The sequence below is a fragment of the Haliotis cracherodii genome, unplaced genomic scaffold, assembly GCF_022045235.1.
Source record: "Haliotis cracherodii isolate W230 unplaced genomic scaffold, xgHalCrac1.p SCAF_4, whole genome shotgun sequence".
NCBI classification, from domain to species: Eukaryota; Metazoa; Mollusca; class Gastropoda; order Lepetellida; family Haliotidae; genus Haliotis; species Haliotis cracherodii.
The window spans coordinates 37,397,750-37,424,750 of NW_027266297.1; the positions used below are offsets into that span (position 1 = coordinate 37,397,750).

Genomic DNA, 27,001 nt, shown 5'->3' on the forward strand with positions numbered 1-27,001 from the left:
GAACGCGCAGCCTATGTGTCATTAGGCTTGAAGTATTCACTGAGGCTTGAAGTATTTAGTAAGTGAGGCGTGGAATAATCGGTACGTTAAACTTGGGATATTCTGTTTATCAGGCTTGAAGTATTCAGTAAGTTATGCTTGAAGTATTCATTGAGGCCTGGAGAATTTAGTAAGGGAGGCGTGGAATAATCAGTACGTTAGACTTGGGATATTCTGTTTATCAGGCTTGAAGTATTCAGTAAGTTATGCTTGAAGTATTCATTGAGGCCTGGAGAATTTAGTAAGTGAGGCGTGGAATAATCGGTACGTTAGACTTGGGATATTCTGTTTATCAGGCTTGAAGTATTCAGTAAGTTATGCTTGAAGTATTCATTGAGGCCTGGAGAATTTAGTAAGTGAGGCGTGGAATAATCGGTACGTTAGACTTGGGATATTCTGTTTATCAGGCTTGACGTATTCAGTTGGTTATGCTTGAAGTATTCACTGAGGCCTGGAGAATTTAGTAAGTGAGGTTTGAAGTATTCAGTGAATATAAAACGTCAACACTAGCGTATGACCAGTCCTGATTATCCCATGGAACAGTTTCCGTAGGGCGTAATGGAAAAGTAGAACTGGAGATTAGCTGAATAAGTTCGGCTTGGGACATCTCGTACGTCAGGTGATGTGAAATGGTCGTGAGGTGAAATGGGGTTTAACGTGGCGTCCAAGATTATTGCACTTTTGTAGCGACGTGTGCATGTGTGTGTGGCTCCTTGTACTAGTCCGGACTGATGCCGATTTATAGTGCTAGCTCACTGAGATACCAGTTTAACATGAATACGCCACTCAGCCACAGTATACTGACTCTAAACCGACAAATCCTTGTTTTAGCCCCTTAATGCCGAGCGCCAGACAGAGTAACAACAAGTACCATCTTTTAACGTCTTTCGGGTTTGCAGATTATTGCACACACACACACACACACGCACGTACGCACGCACGCACGCACGCACACTCAATGTCTCAATGGAATATTGCTGAAAGAGGCGTTAAACCATACTACGCGCACCACTCAAATGATATGTGATATAATTGCTATATGAAATAGATATATAAAAAGTACCCTTATTAACCCAACAACCAAACACAACTAACATATACCCTTTGGCACCCTATGGTCTTCAGCAACCCCTGATTGCTGTAAAAGGCAACCATGCTTGTCGTAAGAGGCGACTAACGGGATCGGGTGGTCAGGCTCGCTGTCTTGGTTGATGCATGTCATCGTATCCCATCGATGCTCATGATATCAATCAATGGATTATCTTGTCCAGACTCGATTATATACAGATCGCCGTCATATAGCTGGAATATTGCTGAGTGCGGCGTTAAACAACAAACAACCAACCAAATAAATACCCTATGGGACATTCTGCCAGGCGACCGCCAGACAAACGAAAGCATGCATGACGTTTGGATCCTGAGAGCTTCTTTCATACAGGCTTGTCGAGGTCACCGTCAATAGATGCCCCGCTTCGAGTGGCGGGTGCAGGTACATGTATATACACGGTGCTATTCATGAACATTGTGACTCGTTTCACAATGACACTGCTATGTGTTCAGCACGGGCGAACCTTCCACTTACTTCAAGTGTCTTATTTTGATCGCGAGATGACGTCCACTGTCCACAAAGTTTTAGTAAGTAGGTTATATGACGTTGTCCATCTGTCTATCTGTGGTTATTCTATCTATTGTATGTATAGCTGTTGTATGTAAGTATAATTGTTGTATGCCATTAACGACTCGGGCAGAGTAATACCAGATCCGTGCAGGAATATACATTTACCCATGAAAAACATGCATTGTGGACCAATAATGTTTAATGGGTGTCAACTGTCAACAGGTATTATCATCTGGTGCATGTTCTATAATGAATATTTTCTGATATGATATATTGTTTTATTCGTCAGAATATGTTCACACGTTCGATATATAGCACTGCCTGAGCCGATTGTGTGGGTTGACAATACAGGAGTAGCTATAGTGGTTTGAAAGTACAATGTTGTTTACCTGGTGGCTCTACCCTCTACCGGAACGTCCTAGCCGCGATATAGATACCAGCCCACCATGACTCCAGAATATATGCATATAATTTAATAAAACTAAGTCTAGATGACAAACATAAGCACGACTAGATAGCTTTATTCTTCATGAAATTAGATAAAAGCAAAAAATATATTTTAGTCTATATTGATACACATGGCATCATGTGGCATCCCTGTCTCCTTTTCTGGTTTTCTCGCCCTGATATTGCTGGAATATGTCTAAAAGCGGCTTACAAGCATACTCACTCGCATTCACCTGGTGCGAATTTTGTATGTTATATTACAGGGTAGGAGTACTGCTGTGCCGCGTGAGGCAATAAGTACTTGTTTGTTGCAAATTGTGTGAATGGCGGTTGCTACCGCCTGGACAGGTCATGCTTGAGATTTTTGCGAACAGCTCGTGTCATCTCTGATTTTCAGTGGTCCGTTCATATAATTTTCATAGCTATTTTGCTCTTTACGCCAAATGGAATCTGTTTCGGTGGATAATCTAGACTGGTTATTCTCTTGCATTGACAATTTATGTTAACGACTGTTAACTGTGTGAACATTCACGTAAACCCATCATGAACAATCTTGCAAACTGGAAAGAAACCTTGTTGATTTGAACGCTTTAGTCCCAACTAATTGTGAGGAATAATATTCTTAATGCATATTGTCATTCGCAACAGTAATAATTTAGAAGCATTTTTTGCCGAATACTAAATATGTGTGGCTAAACTCTTGCTGGTTGACGATTGTCACCATCAGGTTGTACGTATCTATGGCAACCATGGTCATGTTTGTTGTTGTACAGGTAGTACTTGAGCCCGGGGAGTGACTGTGTCGTGATGGGATACACCGTGTACCTGTATGCCGTCGTGCTGGGCTGCGTGGTGTGGAGGGCCAGTCTGGACGAACGTGAGTATTGTGCAGTCAAGTCCCGTTAATCCGACATCGATGGTTGCATATGATTATGTCGGAATAACGAGTATGTTGGATAAACGAAATGAAGTAGTATCAGCGTTCGTGATCGTGTATATGTGCTCATATCCCCCAATCTCCTAGTTAGCTTATAATGTAGACATTGTATATGTAACATATCCTTGCTTTGCACTTTTGATTGGACATTTCTACAATACCTACTGTTCTGAAAAAATCACAAATAATAATGATGGTTACAAAAACAATAGCCGAAAACAACAATTCTTCTGTACTCATTGTTAAATGTCCACATGCTTGTTGAATCTCCGCACAGGGCACAGGGCATACGGTTCCAAATACCATTCACATCTATTTTCATTGGCCAGCAGCGAATGAGCGCCATGTCACACCTAAAATGATTATTTTTCTACACTTTAGGAAAGAAATAAACGAATATGGATACTTAAAACAATATGCATGATACAGACGTATTCACTGCAGGTGTTGGGGCGGTCGGGTAGCCTAGTGGTTAAAGCGTTCGCTCGTCACGCCGAAGACCCGGGTTCGATTCCCGACGTAGGCACAATGTGTGAAGCCCATTTCTGGTGTCCCCCGCCGTGATATTGCTGGAATATTGCTTAAAGCGGCGTAAAACCATACTCACTCACTGCAGGTGTTAAAGAATATGGTAATAGAAATACTTCTAGAACGAAACTCGTATCCCCTTTGAACATAAAATATCAAACCGTTGCGTACCTTTAATTTAGCGCAGAGCGTGTAGCTACAAACACATTGATTAACTAAAATATCGATTCTTTGTTGAATTTCCTAAATGACTAAGATTTCCCTGGGGAGGACAACCATGCTGTTTGTCCACGGTAGTTCACCCTGGTTTCCAGAGGAGCGTCAATCCCTGTGTGCCCCGGGACATGCTGGTTGACGTCACACTTGGTCATATTAATGAAGTAGTTTTCAAATATGACAACGCGAATCAGACGCATTCCCGTATATTCAATAACGCACTGATTCATGATAAACGGTCCCCAACACATAAAGTCCTTTGGAAGATACTATGTTACCAATGCTAACTTTTTGGTGGCGGTGTCCACTATATTAGCTATTTATACACTGTATATCTACGTAGAATCGATCTTCCCGAGGCAAGGGAATTAACCGACTATCACAGTCCAGTTTCCACCCTTGCCGAACTAGGCTGGATATATGGAGTATTTTGGCTGGACTAACGAGTCTATGCATAGTCCAATCAAAATCGCCTAACTATATTCACATCCGGTTTGTAAAATGTCGTGCTGATTTCGGTCGATTGCGATCGTCCTGACTGGGCACCGCCATTTTGTTTGAAGCAAATGCAAGTGACATGAGAAGTGGAATCTGATTGGGTCAATCGGAGGGACATAGCAGGGGCATAACTCGTAATAGCCCTGGTGGCGCTACGACCGAGTCTAGAAATTCCAGCCTTGTTCGGCAAGGATTTTTAAACTGGATTTTTATAGTCAGTGAACTCCCTTGCCTCGGGAAGATCCCTTGAATCTTTAACTAAGACTAATCATCTTGTTAAAAGTAAAGTACATTTCGGACCCTACACCTAGCACCACTTTGAGCTTTGCTGTACCGTTACTTGGAAAGTGGTAGAGCCTCATTGTTGTTGGATCGTCATACCTTAGACCCGTGTTCAATTCCACACATTAAAACAATGCGTGAAACCCATTTCCAATCCCATAATATGACGGCAATTATGCTAATTGCTATGACGTAGAGACGTACTTACTCACTATACCATAATGAGCAGTTAGCGATAATTAACAGGGAAGTATCATTGTAACCAACAATATTGGATACTTGTTATTTTAAACATGTATGTGAGTTAACAAGTTGACAGTTCGTCATTGTGTTTTAGGAAGATGTGCAAATGGTCGTTTTGGAAACAACTGTATTTACCAGTGTCATTGTTTGAAGGACACAAACTGTGATGACGTCACAGGAAATTGTTCTTCCGGATGCGCAGAAGGATGGTCAGGGAATGCTTGCCAAAGAAGTAAGAGTTTTGAATATGTGGGGGTGTCGTTCAAGACGGAAAAGCCGATTTGGTTACAACGACACATTTTTCTGGTCAAAACGGACCAATGAAATATCATATAGTTTACTGAAAACAAAGACAATTTTCTTATATTTATATTAATTTCGCATGATACTTGTAAATAGTGCATCAGACGGAAAATCTCATTTAGTCCAATTAAATGACTGATCTTCTCTTCAATGGGAAATTAGCCCTGATATAGACTTTATTGTTGTCTTTTATTATTACATTGTAATAAATTTCGCTGTCTAATTAAGATCTAATTCCAATGAAATTCGTTTTTGCTTTGTCAAACAGGGAACATCGTGTTCAACATGGCTGCTTCTATATCGGGCAACGTGGCGGAAGGAGGCGTGACCACAGACGGCGACGTTACCACGTGTATCTCCTCCCGCCCTAATAGGACAGGAAGGTGGATAGTAGATCTTCTAGTAAAACAGACAGTTCACAGTATGAGGATACGGGCAGGTTGGCATGACCTCGAAATCAAATATATTATCTGTAAATAGGATTTAATGGTATTTAGAAGTGATACACATTAGTCATATAAGTTTATGAATACAAACTTCTTGTTATGAGAACCACAACGTTTTGGAGTGTATGATTACTCCTTCATCAGGTGAATCGTCCATTTGATGAAAGAGTAAGCATATACTCCGTAACGTTGTGTTAATCATAATAAGAACTTGACATCCTTAAAATTCTCTGTCTTACGGATTTAACGCGTTCCAAGATGTAAAAATATTCAAATGGCAAACTCTGATCTTTCAGAACTTGATGACGTATCATGGAAGAAGTATTACAGATTTTGTTTTTTGAGACGTTTCGCTTCTGAAATCTTTTCGGATTTTCTCACTCCAAACATTTTATCATTTGTTATTTAGTTTCGTTTCGAAAGTGAGAACATGGAGGAGGGTATAAACTATTGATTGAATGACAACACTTTCTTCACTGTTATGCAGAAGAACATGTTAATAGTTATTGTCAGCATCGATGTTCCAGTGTAATCAACAACATACCAAAGTGACTCTGTTGAACCTTGAACTCTATTGAGTTTTGAACATGGGGTGAGCGCTTGATATATTTATTAGAATCAGAATTCTGGACGCTATTTCAGCGCCATTCTAACCTGAATTGAAACGATGCAACGGTGGCGAATTGGCCAAAGGTATATATTATAACAGAATAGATATAAAATACCCTGGTTAATCAATAGGCCCGTGTTCTATGTACAAAATTCATTTTAAGTATCGCTGCTATCAAAATATCACAAACCCCAATTGAATTCATACCATCATGATCATCATCATGATCATGATCATGATCATCATCATCAGCAGCAGCACGGCAGCTATAGCGTTATATTTGTCTCCTCGATAATATCGATTCGCAATAACATCCTAGAATGTCCAAGGTGTTATATCTTCTAGGTAACGTGTCGGTCCGGTCATGGGGTGTGTACGTGGGCGACTTCGAGGACAGCCTCTTCTGGTCAGTGCCGTGTACGACACTGCGCTACGACGGAACGGGGACGTCCTTTACTTGTGACAAACCTGTGGCCGGCCGATATGTTGGCATCATGAACCTGCATAAGCTTATAACAGTATGTGAAGTGGAGATATTCAGTAAGTTTGGTTTGGGATATCTGTGTATCAGGCTTGACGTATTCATTAAATTAGGCTTGAAGTGTTCATGAAGTTAGACTTGAAGTATTCATTGAAGTTAGGCTTGGCGTATTCATGAAGTTAGACTTGAAGTATTCATTAAGTTAAGCTTGGCGTATTCATGAAGTTAGACTTGAAGTATTCATTGAAGTTAGGCTTGGCGTATTCATGAAGTTAGACTTGAAGTATTCATTAAGTTAGGCTTGGCGTATTCATGACGTGCTTAAAGTGTTCATTCGGGTATTCTATATATCAGGCTTGAATTATTCATTAAGTTAGACTTGGGGTAAACTGTATATCAGGCTTGAATTATTCATTAAGTTAGACTGTATATCAGGCTTGAATTATTCATTAAGTTAGACTGTATATCAGGCTTGAAGTATTCATTAAGTTAGACTTGAAGTATTCGTAAAGCTAGGCTTGGCGTATTCATGAAGTTCGGCTTGAAGTGTTCATTAAGTTAGACTTGGGGTATACTGTATTTCAGGCTTGCAGTATTCATCAAGTTAGACTTTGGATAAACTGTATATCAGGCTGAAGTATTCATTAAGCTAGACTTGGGGTATACTGTATATCTGGCTGAAGTATTCATTAAGCTAGACTTGGGGTATACTCTATATCAAGAGTGAAGTTATAATGAAGTTAGACTTGAAGTATTCATTAAGCTAGACTTGGGGTATACTGTATATGCAAATATGCAAAGGTGCCATTCACTAGACTGTTCTCATCCAAGCCGTTGTGCATTGTGTAGAAACACTGTGTGACATGTGAATTCTTCCTCAATCATGAATCACTTTATCCAGCTTGTGCCGACTTCACATTCGGCAAACAAGATTGTAACTCCCGCTGCCGCTGCTTTGAAACCCTGGAAGTGTGTGATCACGTGTTCGGCACGTGCAGGACGGGGTGCCAGCCGGGATGGGCAGGAAGCGACTGTCAACAAGGTACGTGTCTGCTGGGGACGACGGGTACATCACACCATCTTTAACATCCTCCGCATCCACGTTGACGGTCATCGCATAGGTTAAAGCTAAATCAACCACTAGAACTTTAAACATTGATTTTACTTAAAAGGGATCTTGATTGAGCTCTTCCATTAGATAAAACGTGTACCAGGACCATTATATTGGAGTTTACACTAACGCACTTTAACGTTTGGTTTGCTTGTGCCAGATGCCATATTTTGAATATTTAAGCGAGTGAGTTTGGTTTCAGACGGGAATGAAACGCGTGTTTCGGCTTAACGCCTGACTGTTTTTTTTTGTTTTTTTTTAACGCCGCACTCAGCAATATTCCAGATAATCGCGTTTTGATCAGACAATCCAGTTATTGACATCATGAACATCGATACTATGGGATACGATGACATGCATCAACCATGTCAGTGAGCCTGACCACCCGATCCCGTCAGTTGCCTCTTACGACAAGCATGGGTTGCTGAAGACCAATTCTAACCCGAAATATTCACGGGATGCTAAACGCTTGAAGCACATGGTTATCCTGCGCCTCTTTGTTGTGTATGGACATGTAACCTTTTGTTGATATGCCCTTGTATCTCTTTGCCAGTAACCGGGTTAAATCAAAAGTTCTGCCAAATCATCCTTTTTTATCATGACAATATCATGAGACCTCGCCGTTTAGGGAATGAGTTTTGTGTAACGCCGCTTTTGAACCACTTTGCAGTTATAAATATACAATGGCGTGTCAGTTTGAAAGCTTACAATAAGGCGAATCTGAGATCATTGGCGTCTGGCACACCTAAGGGACGCAACTCTGCATGGCGACTTGCGGCGCCTTACACAAGTTGTTCACCCTTGGCCACTATTTAAAACCATGAAGATGAACTTATTGATGACAATAAATACGATGCTATGTGGCAAAGATCTACCGTAGTCTATGTTCACGTACATGACCGGTTTCGTCATGTTTCAGCCTGCAATGGAACTTACGGAAGGAACTGTGTTCATCGTTGTGGTCGATGTCGTGGTGGAGAGGCTTGTGACACTACTACTGGGAAATGTCGTCACGGCTGTGAAACCGGATGGACGGGGCCAACGTGCCATGCGAGTAGGTCTCTATGTTTGTTTGTTGGTTGGGTGTTTAACGCGCCCTCAGCAATATTCCAGCTATATAACGGCGGTGTGTAAATAAACGAGTCTGAACCAGACAGTCAAGGATTGACATGGATGAGCAACTCCCACGACGGTGTAAAATGACACGTAATCAACAAAGACAGCGGATCTGACCGCCCAATCTACCAAGTAGCCTCTTACGGCAAATATAGGCTGCAGGGGAACAGACTCTCCACGGTGGAAGCCATATTGTATGAAGGATATGATATAACAAAATCAAAAAACATAACTAACGTTAGAATAGTGAGTTAGTAAATGGTAGAACATGTAGCTAGACTAACATCTAGTCTCTGAAATGAACATAACTTACAGAAAAATAAAAACAGTTGTTAACTTCTCTCAATAAAAATATAATAAAAAGGAGCCCAGAGACTCTCTTTATTTCCTGATTCTGCAGTAATCTAGACTTGCCAAACATTATAGACTTGCATGGGTTGCATTGGATATATTTGTATCAGGGTCTGTATGATAGACTAACTAGATGTAAGCGTTCAGTCATTCAAATATTCAACATGAAACAATAATAAAGTTTAACACTAAAAAAATCAAAACAATTTGAACAGTGTCAGCCTGACGTTCGAGGAAAGCCTGATGTGACGCAGCTGTCAGGCATATACATGTACCACGTTACTGGTATGGTGTTTGAAAAAACAGCACAACCAGGGCGAACACCCGATAATAGGCGTCTGGCGCGCCTAAGGGACGCAACTCTACATCGACGTGTTAGATGACTGGCCCATTATACCACTGTTAACGTGTTGAGCAGTCGTAATACCACGTAATACAGTGCTGGTGCAATGGTCCTTTGTAATGGGTGTGTTATTGATTCCTCAGGATGTCATGTTTTTCGTTTGTTCTTATTCCAGAGTGTCCCGTCGGTAGTTATGGCGATAACTGCAGTGAAGCCTGCAGCCATTGCCTAGAAGGAAGTACGTGCTTTCCAACAAACGGAACTTGCGTGAAAGGATGCGCAGCTAGATGGAAAGGTCCAAAATGTGATCGTTGTAAGTCACTACAGAGTAAGACCAGACCAATCTTGATCTGTACAGTACATAAAGCAGATAGACATACGACAAAACTAACATTACATGCTTATAGATATGACAATTTCATTGGTTCAAACCTTGATTATTGAAATTTCTTTAACTACACGTTTGTCATGTTTGGCTCACATGCTTTCAGCTTGCGACTTCGGAGAGTACGGGGACAACTGTGCCCTTAGATGCAGTCACTGTGTGTCAAGTACAGGCTGTGACAGTCGTAATGGACGATGTCAAGCTGGCTGCGAGCCCGGATGGGAGGGGGTGTTCTGTACTGTAGGTGAGTCTGTAGGGGCGGGGCATCCTGTATGAAGTTGAGTCTGTAGGGGCGGGGCGTGCTGTACAGTAGGTGTGTCTGTAGGGGCGGTGCATCCTGTAAGAAGGTGAGTTTGTAAGGGCGGTGCATCCTGTAAGAAGGTGAGTCTGTAGGGGCGGGGCGTGCTGTACAGTAGGTGTGTCTGTAGGGGCGGTGCATCCTGTAAGAAGGTGTGTCTGTAGGGGCGGGGCGTGCTGTACAAAAGGTGTGTCTGTAGGGGCGGTGCATCCTGTAAGAAGGTGAGTCTGTAGGGGCGGTACATCCTGTACAGTAGGTGTGTCTGTAGGGGCGGGGCATCCTGTACAGTAGGTGAGTTTGTAGGGGCGGGGCGTGCTGTACAGTAGGTGTGTCTGTAGGGGCGGTACATCCTGTACAGTAGGTGTGTCTGTAGGGGCGGTACATCCTGTACAGTAGGTGTGTCTGGAGGGGCGGTACATCCTGTACAGTAGGTGTGTCTGTAGGGGCAGTACATCCTGTACAGTAGGTGTGTCTGGAGGGGCGGTACATCCTGTACAGTAGGTGAGTCTGTAGGGGCGGTACATCCTGTACAGTAGGTGAGTCTGTAGGGGCGGTACATCCTGTACAGTAGGTGTGTCTGTAGGGGCGGGGCATCCTGTACAGTAGGTGAGTTTGTAAGGGCGGTGCATCCTGTAAGAAGGTGAGTCTGTAGGGGCGGTACATCCTGTACAGTAGGTGTGTCTGTAGGGGCGGTGCATCCTCTATGAAGGTGAGTCTGTAGGGGCGGTACATCCTGTACAGTAGGTGTGTCTGTAGGGGCGGTACATCCTGTACAGTAGGTGTGTCTGGAGGGGCGGTACATCCTGTACAGTAGGTGTGTCTGTAGGGGCGGTACATCCTGTACAGTTGGTGTGTCTGTTGGGGCGGTACATCCTGTACAGTAGGTGGGTCTGGAGGGGCGGTACATCCTGTACAGTAGGTGGGTCTGTAGGGGCGGTACATCCTGTACAGTAGGTGTGTCTGTAGGGGCGGTACATCCTGTACAGTAGGTGAGTCTGTAGGGGCGGTACATCCTGTACAGTAAGTGGGTCTGTAGGGGCGGTACATCCTGTACAGTAGGTGTGTCTGTAGGGGCGGGGCATCCTGTACAGTAGGTGAGTTTGTAAGGGCGGTGCATCCTGTAAGAAGGTGAGTCTGTAGGGGCGGTACATCCTGTACAGTAGGTGTGTCTGTAGGGGCGGTGCATCCTGTATGAAGGTGAGTCTGTAGGGGCGGTACATCCTGTACAGTAGGTGTGTCTGGAGGGGCGGTACATCCTGTACAGTAGGTGTGTATGTAGGGGCGGTACATCCTGTACAGTTGTTGTGTCTGTAGGGGCGGTACATCCTGTACAGTAGGTGGGTCTGGAGGGGCGGTACATCCTGTACAGTAGGTGTGTCTGTAGGGGCGGGGCATCCTGTACAGTAGGTGAGTTTGTAGGGGCGGTACATCCTGTACAGTAGGTGGGTCTGGAGGGGCGGTACATCCTGTACAGTAGGTGGGTCTGTAGGGGCGGTACATCCTGTACAGTAGGTGTGTCTGTAGGGGCGGGGCATCCTGTACAGTAGGTGAGTTTGTAAGGGCGGTGCATCCTGTACAGTAGGTGTGTCTGGAGGGGCGGTACATCCTGTACAGTAGGTGTGTCTGTAGGGGCGGTACATCCTGTACAGTAGGTGTGTCTGTAGGGGTGGTACATCCTGTACAGTAGGTGTGTCTGTAGGGGCGGGGCATCCTGTAAGAAGGTGGGTCTGTATGGGCGGTACATCCTGTACAGTAGGTGTGTCTGTAGGGGCGGGGCATCCTGTACAGTTGTTGTGTCTGTAGGGGCGGTACATCCTGTACAGTAGGTGGGTCTGGAGGGGCGGTACATCCTGTACAGTAGGTGTGTCTGTAGGGGCGGGGCATCCTGTACAGTCGGTGAGTTTGTAAGGGCGGTGCATCCTGTAAGAAGGTGTGTCTGTAGGGGCAGTACATCCTGTACAGTAGGTGTGTCTGTAGGGGCGGTGCATCCTGTAAGAAGGTGAGTCTGTAGGGGCGGTACATCCTGTACAGTAGGTGTGTCTGGAGGGGCGGGGCATCCTGTACAGTAGGTGTGTCTGTAGGGGCGGTGCATCCTGTAAGAAGGTGAGTTTGTAGGGGCGGTACATCCTGTACAGTAGGTGTGTCTGTATGGGCGGTGCATCCTGTAAGAAGGTGAGTCTGTAGGGGCGGTACATCCTGTACAGTAGGTGTGTCTGGAGGGGCGGGGCATCCTGTACAGTAGGTGAGTTTGTAGGGGCGGTACATCCTGTACAGTAGGTGTGTCTGGAGGGGCGGTACATCCTGTACAGTAGGTGTGTCTGTAGGGGCGGTACATCCTGTACAGTAGGTGTGTCTGTATGGGCGGTGCATCCTGTAAGAAGATGAGTCTGTAGGGGCGGTACATCCTGTACAGTAGGCATGTCTGTAGGGGCGGGGCATCCTGTACAGTAGGTGTGTCTGTAGGGGCGGGGCATCCTGTACAGTAGGTGTGTCTGTAGGGGCGGGGCATCCTGTATGAAGGTGTGTATGTAGGGGCGGTGCATCCTGTACAGTAGGTGAGTTTGTTAGGGCGGTGCATCCTGTAAGAAGGTGAGTCTGTAGGGGCGGGGCATCCTGTACAGTAGGTGTGTCTGTAGGGGCGGGGCGTGCTGTACAGTAGGTGCGTCTGTAGGGGCGGGGCATCCTGTACAGTAGGTGTGTCTGTAGGGGCGGGGCGTGCTGTACAGTAGGTGTGTCTGTAGGGGCGGTGCATCCTGCAAGAAGGTGAGTCTGTAGGGGCGGGGCATCTTGTAAGAAGGTGAGTCTGTAGGGGCGGGGCATCCTGTACAGTAGGTGTGTCTGTAGGGGCGGGGCGTGCTGTACAGTAGGTGTGTCTATAGGGGCGGGGCATCCTGTAAGTAGGTGAGTCTGTAGGGGCGGGGCATCCTGTACAGTAGGTGAGTCTGTAGGGGCGGGGCATCCTGTAAGTAGGTGTGTCTGTAGGGGCAGGGCGTCCTGTACAGTAGGTGTGTCTGTAGGGGCGGGGCGTCCTGTCAATAGGTGTGTCTGTAGGAGCGGGGCGTCCTGTAAGTAGGTGTGTCTGTTGGCCGGGATCTCAGATACAGTTGGTTGTCTGAGGGGACGGGTGATTCTGTAACGACTGAAGTGTCCCCATAAGAAATACGTGTATTTCTGTTTCACTATAGAATGTATGCCTGGTCGGTTCGGACCTGATTGCAAACAGACGTGTGGGAGGTGCCTGCAGGCTCCGTGTGACCGACGCAACGGAAGCTGCGGGGAGGGAGGCTGTCTGCAGGGCTGGTCTGGGGACATTTGTGATCAGGGTGAGTTCCCGATATTGCAACAATCAATCAATTTAACAATGAAACAGGACTAATGGCTTTCCTCTGATATGACAGTAACATAATCTTGGCTATGCTTCATAATCTAAACTGAAATCAACTGCTATCCTCCTCTCATTGTGTTTGCATGTCGGAAAATCTCTAGATTTTGGTTCATTCATAAATATTTAGTCTTTGTACGCTATGATTTAGCATGTAATGCGAACCTATACTATTTTTTCATGTTTGTTGATATGTTTGTTTGTCAACTTCGTGTTGATGTTATACATGTTTTCTTGAAGCATGTGACACGAGCCTCTACAGTTGTCATACACTGGTACACGCCTTTATTCGCGTATTGATAAAGCCATACATATTTTTATACCCCCGACCTAAAAGGTCGGGGACATATAGTTTTACCAAGGTCCCGTCCGTCCATCCGTCCAAAAACTTTGCCCGCGCGATTTCTCTTAAACTATTCAGTGGATTCATCTCAAACTTAGTACATATAATCTGTGTCATATGGAGGGGTGCTGTGAAAAAAAATAAAAATGTTTTTATTAATTTTCCTTTTTTTCATGAATTTTTCAAACCCTTACCATACGATTATTTAATTTGAAACTACTGACACACTAGGCGGGTCGGGGGTATTATTGAGCCACGCTCACTTTTGCCCTTGTTTAATCTGATTCTCATCTTAAACCTCAAGCAGCGGGAGGTCGGTCGGGCGAAAATGAATTACACAACATTTCGCAGTATATACTTACTCCTTCACCAGGGGAATAAATGCTATGAAGCAGAGAACATATATATGTACGAATCTTACGGATGCATATATCTTCTCTGCTTCATAGCATTTATTCATCTGATGAAGGAGTAAGTATATACTCCGAAACATTGAGTTCCTCATAGTAAAGAAGTTCACATTCAGAAATTCTCTACCTCCAAAGAATTGCGTTTAACCAATAGTATAAAAGTTCATACACTTGCTTTGCTTCGGAAACGAATTCTTCATAAAAATAGCTGCAGATAGATCAAGCTGACTTGGGTTCTTTTTCAGTGTGCAATGGTAGAAGTATTTTTGTTTTTATCACATCGGGGCATACATTTCCAACAGCGACGGGGAACATAGCGATAAGAATTTATTTATAATTTCACGTCGGAATGAAAATTCAGGGCGGGCGGGAGATGGGAAACGAAGAAAACAATATGGATTGCCTAATGCTATACATGGTATCTTAAAGCGTGTGCCACGGGTTACTATGGCGAAAACTGTGACTTCAAGTGCGGAAATTGTGCGGACGACGTCGAATGCGACCTCATGAACGGCACATGCTTCTCTGCATGCAAACATGGCTGGTACGGTGACAAGTGCGACCAAAGTAAGTATACATGTACCTGTATTGTGAACATATACTATGTCCTACTCAAACAGGCGTGAAAGCCCGAAGTGAGGCAGATCTTTGACATTTACCTCTATGGTAAAGCACGTTGGTGAATACTGAAACACCAAAATCAGAAGGTTCTGAAAAGTTGAGGAAATACACGAGAATTATAATATATCTATGTACTGTCTTCTCTAACATGTGGGATGATATATGTGAGAATAGTAACATACATTGGTGATACTGAAAAACCAAGAATCACAAGATTCTGGCATACAAAGGGGCGCAACTCTGAACAGCGAATTCAGTCATCTTAGACGACTGTGTCATCTGTGCCCCCAGCATATGTGGGAAGTATAGACTGATAAAATCTATCTATGATTTCCCCATAGTATATATAAAATAATTTCAAGGGATTCCGTCGCATTTTATTGGCTTACCAAGCAATATTTTGTGAGTTCATGTTTCCATAAACCGAAAACATAGGCCACGCCCATTTAGAAACTACTGTTTCCCGACTGCTTGATAATAAAATGGGCGGGGCTTGTTTTTCATTATTGCGCTGAACGATGTCACTGATTTCGTACTGTTGTCCCAAGTTCTGTGTTTGCTAATAATTAAAAAAGATGTCTGTGAAGTGAATATATTCATTTAAAAAAATTGACTCCAAAATGTTTTGCGTTTATTGGGATATAAAGTTATAAACGTAAAAGTCAGGTATGTACGAGAATAATAACATGTCTATATACAGTCTGCTCCACCGTATTAGGAGGGTATGTATGAGAAAAACAGCACATCTATATAAAGTCTACTCCATCGTTTTAGGAAGGTATATATGAGAATAATAACATCTGTATGCAGTCTACACCACAATATTAGGGAGGTATATATGAGAATAATTCCACATCTATATACAGTCTACTCCACAATATTAGGGAGGCATATATGAGAATAATAACATCTATATACAGTCTACTCCACCATATTAGGAAAGTATATATGAGAATAATTCCACATCTGTATACAGTCTACTCCACCATATTAGGAAGGCATATATGAGAATAATAACATCTATATACAGTCTACTCCACCATATTAGGAAAGTATATATGAGAATAATTGCACATCTGTATACAGTCTACTCCACCATATTAGGAAGGCATATATGAGAATAATAACATCTATATACAGTCTACTCCACCGTATTAGGAGGATATATATGAGAATAATATGATCTTTATATAGTCTACTCCATCGTATAAGGATCGTATATATGAGAATAATAGCACATCTGTATTAAGTCTACTCCACCAAACAATTATTGTGACCATATACGATATAATCATGTTCTACTGTTTGTGAATACCACTTCTCTATACCTGGTCCACCCAAGCATGTGGGGCGGGCGGGTAGCCAAGTGGTTAAAGTGTTCGCTTGTCACACCGAATACCCGGGTTCTATTCCCGACATGGGTACAATGTGTGAAGCCCATTTCTGGTGTCCCCCGCCGTGATATTGTTGGAATATTGCTAAAAGCGGCGTAAAACCATATGCACTCACTCATTCACTCACTTCCAGCATGTTTGGACGGAACATGGGGAGGCAACTGTTCAGAGACGTGTGGCCTGTGCCATCAGAACAAGGCATGCAACCCTGAAACGGGACTGTGTGACGAAGGCTGTTTTGTGGGATACTCCGGTACACATTGTGATAAAGGTAGGTCAACAAGGAACACTGTTTTATATTGTGCTTCTGGAAAGATAATTCTGCGAAATCGATAACAAAGCAGGGACCTGTTGTGATTCAGGGTAGGAATATAGGTCCCCAGCAATCTATGTCCAGACTCGATTATTTACAGATCACCGTCATATATCGGGATTATTGCTGAGTACAGCCTTATATAACAAAGAAACAAATAAAACATGCTCATTATTGAACTTTATCCGAAAGGATGACTCGTTTTTGTTTGATGAAGGTGAAAGTCACCCTACATTTTACATCGACCTGTGAAGATCCGGGTCTTCAGCAACCCTATCGTAAGAGGCGACTATGTTTGTTGCAAGAGGCAGCTGTATGGATCGGGTGGTCAAGATGACTTTGTTGATTGTATGTCATCATTCGCAATTACGTGGATCGATGCTCATGATGTCACTCGTAGGTTGTCTGGTCCAGTCCATTATTTACGGACCGCCGTCATATTGTTGGAATATTGCTGAGTACGGTGTTAAACAATACACACAACAACATAACAACAAGAAAACAGGTCCTCATCTAATCTCAGCTGAATATGGCAGGAGGCTATCTCATTTTGTTTGAAGCCCAGGAATTTGAGCATCCTCAGATTTTCCATTTTTTCAAGTGAGGTATCCTCACCTTGTATAGACAGATACCGTTCAGGTAATCTACTTTGCATCGAATTTTACACATAGTTTACCGTCACAAAACATTTCTATTAAGTTCCCCCATATTAAAATACGGATCCTCACATTGTAAAGATCGATAAATTGGAGATCGTGCAGTTAATGTACTTGTTTTAATACGTTCTTTTAACACGCCTCTTCTCCTGAAGCCAAGGGGTTCCGTGACCTATCCAGTGCCCTAGTGATGCCGGTGATGGTGGTGTCAGCCTCTATCGTCTGCTGTAACCTCTGCCTCCTCTTCACCTGTCTTGTCTTCAAATGGAGGAGGGACGAGAAGCAGATACCACGCCCCGGCACCAACACCGAGGCGCTCCTGACACCCCAGGCTGAGTAGCACGAGCCCCTAGACCCGAGGCCCGAGACCCGAGACCCTAGACCCGAGACCCGAGAGCTCTGTCTGATGTCATGTTAGTGTTGTAGACCATCTGATTTTGTTACTGTTGTCATTGGGTGGAATTGCATTATCACTGCCCCAGCACTGAAGCTGAAAAATGAATGAGTGAGCTGGGGGATGAACAATATTTCAATTATCTCACGGCGTGACAGCTTAATGTGAGGGGAAGCGGATGTGAGGCAGGTTTATAACTTTGATGCAGTCCACGAGCGGGGGCGGGGGGAAAATGCTGTTTGACAAAGACTATACTTGTGCAGCTCTAGGCGATGAACTCTCCATGATCGGACAGTAAAATGAAATGCGAGAGGTATTTTGTGTACCAATAATGCATGATTAATGTATATTGTATGTTACTGAATGGTTTGAATAAAGATGTAAGAGAATGGAAATGTTGTTAGTTAGTATATGACGATTTGAGTATCATTCTCACTGGCAGACCATAGGAGGCCCACTTTCTGACAAGTGAATGCAGTCTGTCCTGTGCATATATAACGCCCTCCCATAATAACTTCGAGCTAATCATTGAGTATTGAATCTGCAGTGAAAGATAAATGAGCGGAATCTTTGTATTGCACAACTCACCTAAAGAGAGCGAGTACTTTGCTTCAACGCTGAAGTATTTTAGTATACATTCCGGCGTGTCAGCTTGATCTGGTTGGAGCCATCTTAGACGTTTGGTGAAACCACGAGCACGGGTGTGGTTCTGACTAACCTGTAAAGACAATCATGGCGAACTGGGATTCAAACCAACGATCTCAGGTTTCTGGCACGCCTGCCATTATACACCTACACCTACAACCCATTTCTAGTGTCCCCCGCCGTGATATTGCTGGAATATTGCCAAGAGCGGCGTAAAACCATACTCACTCACTCCCTATGGTCTGAAATGGACTCGACTTGAAATAAGGTTATATATTTTATGATCCCGATGATTTCTTATTGAACGAATTTTGATTATATTTAACTTGTGGGTCTCTGCTACAAGAAGGGCCAGTCCATCCTTTATAATGTGGAACCGCTATGCTTGGTGTCTTTGCGGTATGGCCTAACGATGGTAAAATCAGGCGTTAACACCACTCTGCCCTCTGGTTTTCGGGGCTTATCACTGGTTCAGTCAAGATATCAAGCTATCAACTTTTATTACATGTTTTCACGCATTTGGTTATTACACAAGCGCAGGTTATATGTAAGGGTACTTTGTGATACATTCCATATCATCGTTAAAAACCATATAACATAATACACGATAGCATCCTAGTTCACACGGTCAAGACTCTCATTCTAGCTACAGACAACGGCTGTGCGTCCTTAATGACTCGATGTCAAGGCTCTCGTTCGAAGTTTGTTGTATTTGACGCACCTTAAGACATTTTAATGAGGTTACCCTGTTTGCTAAGTATGTTTTCACGGTTCATTTGACACAAGGAGGCGTTGTCACTTTCAATGTTACTCAAACGTTTTTGGAGAGAAATTGTGAGAGTTACGTGTTCATATACACTCTACTTGCGCTGTGCATTGTGATGATCTGCACCCTGTTGATATACGGAGGCAGCTCTGCAGTGCCCCATGCTTGTCGCAATAACGTGTCATCGTGCTAGTCGTGTGTCGTGGTCGTACCTCGACGGCATTGATCGTTGCTCATGTTGTTGACCATTAATTTACTTCGCCAGACCCGATTATTTACAGGTCGCGATGATATAAACTGCCGGGCAAAAGAAAGTATACTTCTGCAATTAGATTGGACTAAAAGCGTTACAAACGTTACTAGGCTCAAAACAGTCGCCGAAACACAGGAAACGTGAGGTCCAAGACACAACTAATACATCACCATCGATTAACCATTTCTTGTTTGTTTCATGTTTAAGCACCATGAAACATGGATGTATACTTTCTGGTGCCCGGTAATGCTTTGTTGACTGCAGCATAAAAAAGATTCCCCCGCATCCACGAAGAACCCCGTTCACCGAGAGTATAAGGGCTCACGCCCGGACTGTGTAATAATGTAGAATGTACTAATGAGGTGAAGTCATGAAAAGTATTATATTATTCATATTTACGACGAATACACACACCTACTGAGTTTCGGAAATAATTTCCCTTATCAGTGAGAAGAAGTTGTCTCAGGAACACCATTAAAAGAAATAATTGATTTAATATCCTTTATGTCAGGGAAACTCACAGGAGGCCTGCAAATCCAGTGCTAAATGCAATCTGAATTATGACAGCGGGGCAAAGGTACCCAAGAAATCACAAATCTGCCTTTTAGCATCGCTCACCCAGGCATAAATGTCACTTCAATGACTTCATGTAAAATTTATTCCCGTCAATATCGCCATGTCACCATTGTGCTCCTGTTGATACCACAGCCTAATATTTTATGACATGTAATTTGTCAGTTTGTTTATTCTGAATAGTGTCGTTTTCATCACGTCAATTAATCGTGTCCGGATGCTTGCCCGGGGCTACGACAGAAAACAGTTAGGGAACGGTCGATAGCTGGTGTGCTTCATTCGGAAGACTTTTCAGGCTTGTTGCCATCTTCTCAATGCACGTGTGACCGACCACCAGGTAAGTGCAAATCTGAAATATCTTTCTTCACACAAAACTTTATAATATTATTTTCAGAACAAGTGAAAGTCAATTATGATTTCATATGAAAAATAAGATTACCTTGAGCAAGGCAGGTTAATGAAAATTATTACATCAAAGTGATGCATAGCTTGATTAATGTACGAACGCTTGTTTTCAAATAGCGATAGCTTAGTCTTTGTTTGGTTGTTCTGAAAGTTTTTTTTAGATCTAATGTAAACTTCATAAATGCCGCCACCCGTTTGTAAACAAAATCGTGCAATATTTATACATTTCTAGATTTCTTCAGTTTGCAAGAATACACAAGTAGAGGGTCGGTCATATTATATGTTACCTTTAAAGCAATCTCGAAAGGGAAGAAAACTAACAAATTATTGTTTCATTTATGGAATAGGACTTTATCGAGCCGAGGTAATAATGGTTTTAATACATGCTTCGACCTGAGCGACCAAAACATGTTCATAATCATAAGAAATATCTGCAAGAGCGGAGTCCATTTTACAATTTCAACTACTAACACATCCTAAACATGTGTTTATGAATCACTGTCAGATAGTGATGACACCACGTGTTCGCGAAATGGTGATCAAGCGTGAATTATATGTAGTTGTCATACTAAGATTGTGTTTGTTTGTTCCTTAACGTCGCACTCAGCAATATCAGCTCTATGAGGCGGCCTGTAAATAATCAAATCTGGACCAGACAATTCTGTGATTGATATTATGAGCATCGGTCGGGGTGAGATGACACTCAATCAACCTGAACGCCCAATCCGTTTTGCAGCTGCTAGGGGAGCTAGTCGTACTTGTTTAAATCCATAACGAAATAGAGTCCAGATTGTTACAGTGTTGTAATACATTCACACTACCTATATGATCGAATGTATACATACAAAGAATGCTGCAAAAGGCTATATGTGAAAATATGGATGCCTCCCACACTCTTGATGCGCTTTTGCACATATCTTTGCTCCATATACCTGGAGTCTTGTCGCGCCAACTAATACTATTGTCATACAAACATGCAAAGACTGGACCCAGTGAACTTATGACTCAGATTATCCCAACTTGGATATTACGGGGTGAATTGTAGCATCATAACGTTTTCGCATTACGATCACATGAAACAGCCCTTAACTCGTCTTACGTCAGACATATCCATAACAGCTGCCTTTTATTGCGTCAATTAGCCCAACTACATGGAGAACGCCCCTGCACAATAAAGTCATTGACTTGTTGCAATACGCTTTTCATTGCCGTAATAAACATGACGATAAGTTGGAATCAAAACGCAAAGTCTTTTGATGTATAATATATTTGTCAACGTAAGAGCATAACCTGTCTCGATTATCCATCGGGCACAAAAGGCAAAATAGCTATGAAATTGATATGAATGGATCATTAAAAATCAGAGATGACGGAACGTGTTCCCGAAAAGGGTAAGCATGTTCCGCCCAACCAGTAGCACCTACCACACACACAATTTGCATAAAGGTGTAAGTGTTTGTTGCCTGAACGACGCAAAGCAGTATTCCTGCCATGCGACGCGCAGCCTGTAAACAAACCACACAATCAAGTGATCGATGGACAATAAAATCCAGTGACACGATAGCGTTTTTAGTGATTCTGTTGAAACTGAAAACGATATGTTAATTTTGGATAACGTCTTCTGTGTACAAGTACAAAGATTCTGCTGCTTATAAAATATGTTCGTTTTGCAAACACAATAGTTGGCAGGTTTATAATGTCTCAGCCAAAACATTTTTCTTGTAGTTGATTCAGCTTAATTAATAAATGCTACTGACCTTATGGTGGAAATCGCGGACTTTAGTCCACCAGAAGAAACATCGACCCCGTTCAAGTAAAAATAAAACGTCAAAACCAATAGAATAACCAGTCTTGAGTATCCGCCGAAACACATTTCATTGGGCACAGACAAAAGGCAAGTTCATTTGGATTGATCTGAACATGTATCTGTTAGAAACTACTGTAGATGGATAGAAGCTTTCGAAATGAAAAGGCCGAAAATGTTTAAGAAGTCAAAGAGCAATATCTATTCTTTGTTTAGAGTGATTACATTTTGGTGAAAACATGCTTTAAATACATTTATCATTTTGAAGAGAAGTTAAATTGTATCGTTGAAGTTGTCTTTTCGTGTCACATATGTCAAAAATGGAACATAGGTAGCATAGATATTTTTATAAATTTAAAACAAATATCTTAACTACATATGAATGCAGGACAACAATAATAAAACATGTTTGCTCTGCTTGTTACATGAGGCATCATGTAACAAGCAGGGCAAACATGTTTTATTATTGTTTGGAATAACGATTGGAATCACTATTCTGTCTTAAGGCACGTTGATGACAGATGATTACATTGTTTTAGATCCATTACCAACACAACCATGAATGCAGCGGTGGATGCACTGGCCCAAACACTTAACGCTACCAACGTCACCGGTGGATCCAAATCGCAAGGGTTACCTCCCCTGTTGCTCGGTTTCGCCATCGCTCAGCCATTCATCTGGTTCTTCATGTTTACAAGTAACCTCATTGTGTTAATAGTTTACAAACGCTACCTGGGATTTAAAGTACACACAAATGTGTTCGTATATAATATATCGGTTGTGGATTTTTGCATGTCGTTTAACATGCTTTTTCAAATGTTGTTTTTCCTTCTACCTAAACTGAATTCGACGGAGTTCCTTTGCATGTTTCAAATGGAACTAATGAGTTTCTTAACGACAGTGTCACTGCTTAGTGGCATATTTGCGACAATAGACCGGTTTTTGATAATCGTGTACAACAACCAGTACCACAACATAATGTCGATGCGGAACGTAAAGATCATGGTGGCTGTTGCCTGGATTTACTCCTTCTGCTACGCAGGGGTGCCGTTTTTCGTCAACAATTGGGACATTTACCCCAAATGTGAATTTGTCCGTGTTGTCCCCGCATGGTATATCGGATTTGGATCTTGTCAACAAATACTGTCAACAATCTGCGAAATCTGTTTCTACGTTGCAATATTTCACGTCGCCCACAGTCGACGCCGTAACGTCAGTCGAGAAGCTGGATCCGCCAGGCGAGAACAGAGCTTACGAGGTGCAAAGTTCATGGGTGTTGTTCTGATTGTGTATTCCCTTTGCTGGACCCCCTTTGCCATACTGGGCCTCATTCAGATCTTCAGTTACCATCCTGTGCTAACGTACGTCCGAATGACATCGGTATACCTCGGAATATCAAACTCTCTTCTCAATCCTATCGTTTACGCGTGGCAGAAAAGGGATTTCAGGGACGGGTGTAAGCGACTGCTTCGCTGTCCTAGGTCAAAGGTCAACCCCAGCAGCGGGTCAAGGGCAATTTGGAACACGACCCAGAGAGAGTCGTGAATGAATTTTAAGAAAGACCCCCAACTGAGAGAGCATTTTGAATTTTTGGACCCCTCCCTTTGAAGAATTCTGGATCCGCCCTTGGTACCATGACGGCATAACACGTCTCCCTGTGGTATCAAAAGTTGCAGAACCTTGATGTAAAGGTTCAGACACAGCAGGACCATATATTAATGTTAATGACCCCGAGAACTCCTCATCCGCATGTTTTGCATTACCTGCAGGACCTCTTGTGTGAATGGTATAATCTTGATGTTGATGTCTACGGCTTGTTGGCATGGTTAAATTAAGATTCATATAACAGTCAGATAAGTTACGCCCTAAAACTTAGATGGCACTTGTGATATGATGGAGTACACCATGGATTGGCATACGAGGTTGGTCACTGAATCTGTCAGCACCCACAAGCAGGGTCATATCAGGAAGTTACTTCATGTTTTACTCGTAATGTGTGTATTGTCCATTTTTAACTTGAGCGTTCTCTTTGCCTTGTTCATTACTGCTCCATCGATCTTAATTATAAAGGCATGGTCATTTCAAACTTTGTACCGTCGTTTTGTTATGGTCGGTTATGTACACGTTTGAATTTCAGTACAACGCATCCTGACAAACAAATACACTTAGTAACACAGTTCAACATGTTTTTTCTCATTGAAGATCGCTATACTCCGAAACAAAATATGACCACATACTATGTATGTTTTAGTATACTTTCACTTGTACTTTTGGCCCTCGAAATCCCAGGCGTCTTAGGCACAGCTGTTCGCTGTGGATAATTTCTTCCCTTCGTCGTGCAAAAAACCTGTAATAGTGGGTTCGAATCCCACATTCTCCCTGATCATGTTTCTAGGTTTGTCAGCACCATACCCGTGGTCATGGGTTTCACCACAGTGAAAAACCCATCTAAGACCGTTCCTCTCACACCAATATGACACGCTGTGATATATACTGAAATATCCTTCAAGGCGGCGTTAAACCATCACTTGCACACTATGCGTTAATCTCCGTGGCTAGACTGTTTTAAATTCACCTTTTGTACCATCAAATATAACATACAGATAAGACATTTGAAATTCAGTTGGAATGGTACCGAGACGAAATAAATGGAATAAACTAGACTTTAAGTGATAATGACGTCCAACAACGAATACTCCACATTTTCTACAGTAATCGATTATCTAGTGCCTTCTGTTGGGGCAATGGCACCAGGTGATCCACTGATAACATGCCGGGGGTTTCTCCTTGTATATATCATTGCTATTAAGACAACACCAATTCATCAAAGCCATCAACGTGTTTCATTATTGATAGGAGGGTTCTGTATCAGTAAATTATCCGTGCCCCCTACGGAATATAAACAAGGCTGAATAGCACGGCGTTTGATTTATTCAATTAGAGCACATCAGCCACATTTCCCCAGGCCTTGCATGATTGCTTCATATTTTACGTTACCATGGATACAGATGTAAACTCATGTAAATACAGTGCACAATTTCGTTGTTGATATGACTCACATTTCTCGTTTAGATCATGTTTTAAAGGGGTAAAATATATGAAACAGATATCCGCACCCTGAGGGAAGACCTGGACACAATGGCTGTGTCAGAATTCAGAAATTGTATCCATTTGTGGAATCGAACCTGGACTTTCGCCGTGAGGAGCGAAGACTTAAACCACTAAGCTAACCCACCGCCCCTAAATTGAATTTAAATTAATGTGAGTGAGTGTGTTTTTACGTCACAGTCATAAACATTCCAGGTGTATAATGGCAGGCAGTAAATAATCGAATCTGATTCAGAAAAAAATAGTGACTGACAGCATGAGCAACGATACAGGCAATTCGGGTACGATGACACCCGGTCTTAATGACTAAGCCGCACCCCCTGAGCTGAATCACCGAGCGCTACCACCAGATTTTCTTCAGTCAGTTCTTACGACGAGTATGGGCGGGGGATGCTGGGGACCTCACCCGTAATCCTCACTCGCAGTGTCGTCCTTCTTCAGTGTTTTCAGTATGCATGAAAGCGACAAAACCCTGTCCATATTCATAAGAAATCTCTGCCAACAGCTTCCGACTATATCATGAGCATGTGTTTATGAATCACTATCAAATAGTGATGATACCAGGTGTTCGCGAAGAGGTTTCACCGTCACAAACAAATACAAAGGCAAGCCAATTGTTCACCTGAACATATGGTACAAAACCAATACTTGTAAAGGCCGACTTGTAAAGAAAGACGCACAACTTGTGATAATTAGGATGCTTTTATTTGTTAGAAATAGAAAAAATATAAGTTTTCAAATAATAAGTATAAAAATAGCAACAAAAAGAAAAAAAATAGAATATTCTGAAACAATACATGCAATATAACTAAAAATACATGTCAGGTGTTGTGCTGACATCTAGACCTCACTTGTATCGTTAACCTTTCCCTCCAATCACCTGAACAGGTCGGGACATTCACGAACGTTCTGTAAAGTTGACTGATTAATGTCAACGTCCATGCTACAAGCTTGTTCACGCTGGTGAGTGTCTAGTTTGCATACATAAAAACATGTAAATGAACAATGCCAAACAATTTCTAATGTTGATCTTTCATTTATGGGAACTTTGTGTTCCGCACAACTAATTCTGTTGAAACAGAATCAAACACGGTATTTTTGAGGCGACAATATGAGATTGTGTGAGTCGTGTTTTCCAGACCCACAGCGGCATTAAAGTATTAATAGGATATTTTATCAGGATAACACTAAAATGAAGTATTTTGATTATATTAAAACATAAACAAATAAACGAATGAAAAACGAACAAGTTGAACAACACAGTTAAACTGCAAACCACGACTGAACATACCTCTTAATCTTAAATTTCAATTTCAATTGTATTTGTTCAAGTAACTGTTAACTGTTACTTGTTTGTTCTGGGGCTTAAAACACATCCCTACTTTCTCAGACTTTCATTACATCCCTACTTGCGCCAGGCTCCAGCGCGTGTTGAACTTTTGCAATACATGGTACAAGGCGCTTAGCCATTTCACGGGGACCTAAACAAGCTTTTTATCCATCGGTTGTACGTTTGTTGATGAGGACAATAGGAAATGTAGTGCACACATAAGCCTTTTTAACAAAGTATTGCCTCATCTTCAGAATGAACATTGTAATATAGGTAACATTACATAACACAACATTGTACATATTATTCACTAAGGCTTTACATTTTATACAAAAAATAAAATAAAATTATT

The 27,001-nt window shown here is 42.4% G+C and overlaps 2 protein-coding genes across 3 annotated transcripts; both read left to right on the plus strand.

Moving 5' to 3' along the window:
* Positions 1 to 1,587: 1,587 nt before the first annotated feature.
* LOC139480007 (multiple epidermal growth factor-like domains protein 11) lies at positions 1,588 to 18,137 on the plus strand. 2 transcript variants are annotated; one of them, XM_071262976.1, is made up of 13 exons: positions 1,588 to 1,674; positions 2,878 to 2,981; positions 4,903 to 5,040; positions 5,380 to 5,550; positions 6,513 to 6,707; positions 7,550 to 7,690; positions 8,679 to 8,813; positions 9,745 to 9,882; positions 10,061 to 10,198; positions 13,438 to 13,575; positions 14,817 to 14,954; positions 16,536 to 16,673; positions 17,527 to 18,137. In XM_071262976.1, exons 2-13 carry the CDS (start codon positions 2,912 to 2,914, stop codon positions 17,709 to 17,711), a joined length of 1,725 nt encoding a protein of 574 aa, XP_071119077.1. In that variant the 5' UTR covers positions 1,588 to 1,674; positions 2,878 to 2,911; the 3' UTR covers positions 17,712 to 18,137. The 2 variants fall into 2 exon arrangements, with proteins under 2 accessions (XP_071119077.1, XP_071119078.1); XM_071262977.1 differs by lacking the exon at positions 1,588 to 1,674 and adding an exon at positions 1,809 to 1,879.
* Positions 18,138 to 22,769: 4,632 nt separating this feature from the next.
* Positions 22,770 to 23,756, plus strand: LOC139478192 (mu-type opioid receptor-like). Its single transcript, XM_071260562.1, has one exon. The coding sequence runs from the start codon at positions 22,770 to 22,772 to the stop codon at positions 23,754 to 23,756; it is 987 nt and encodes a 328-aa protein (XP_071116663.1).
* The last annotated feature ends 3,245 nt before the right edge of the window (positions 23,757 to 27,001 follow it).

Excerpts from the sequence above, each read along its gene's own strand:
- LOC139480007 (XM_071262976.1), top strand. The coding sequence starts at position 2,912 with ATGGGATACACCGTGTACCTGTATGCCGTCGTGCTGGGCTGCGTGGTG. Across the intron at positions 6,708-7,549 it reads ATGTGAAGTGGAGATATTCA|CTTGTGCCGACTTCACATTC; the intron begins GTAAGTTTGGTT and ends CACTTTATCCAG. Across the intron at positions 8,814-9,744 it reads GGGGCCAACGTGCCATGCGA|AGTGTCCCGTCGGTAGTTAT; the intron begins GTAGGTCTCTAT and ends TTCTTATTCCAG.
- LOC139478192 (XM_071260562.1), top strand. The coding sequence starts at position 22,770 with ATGAATGCAGCGGTGGATGCACTGGCCCAAACACTTAACGCTACCAAC.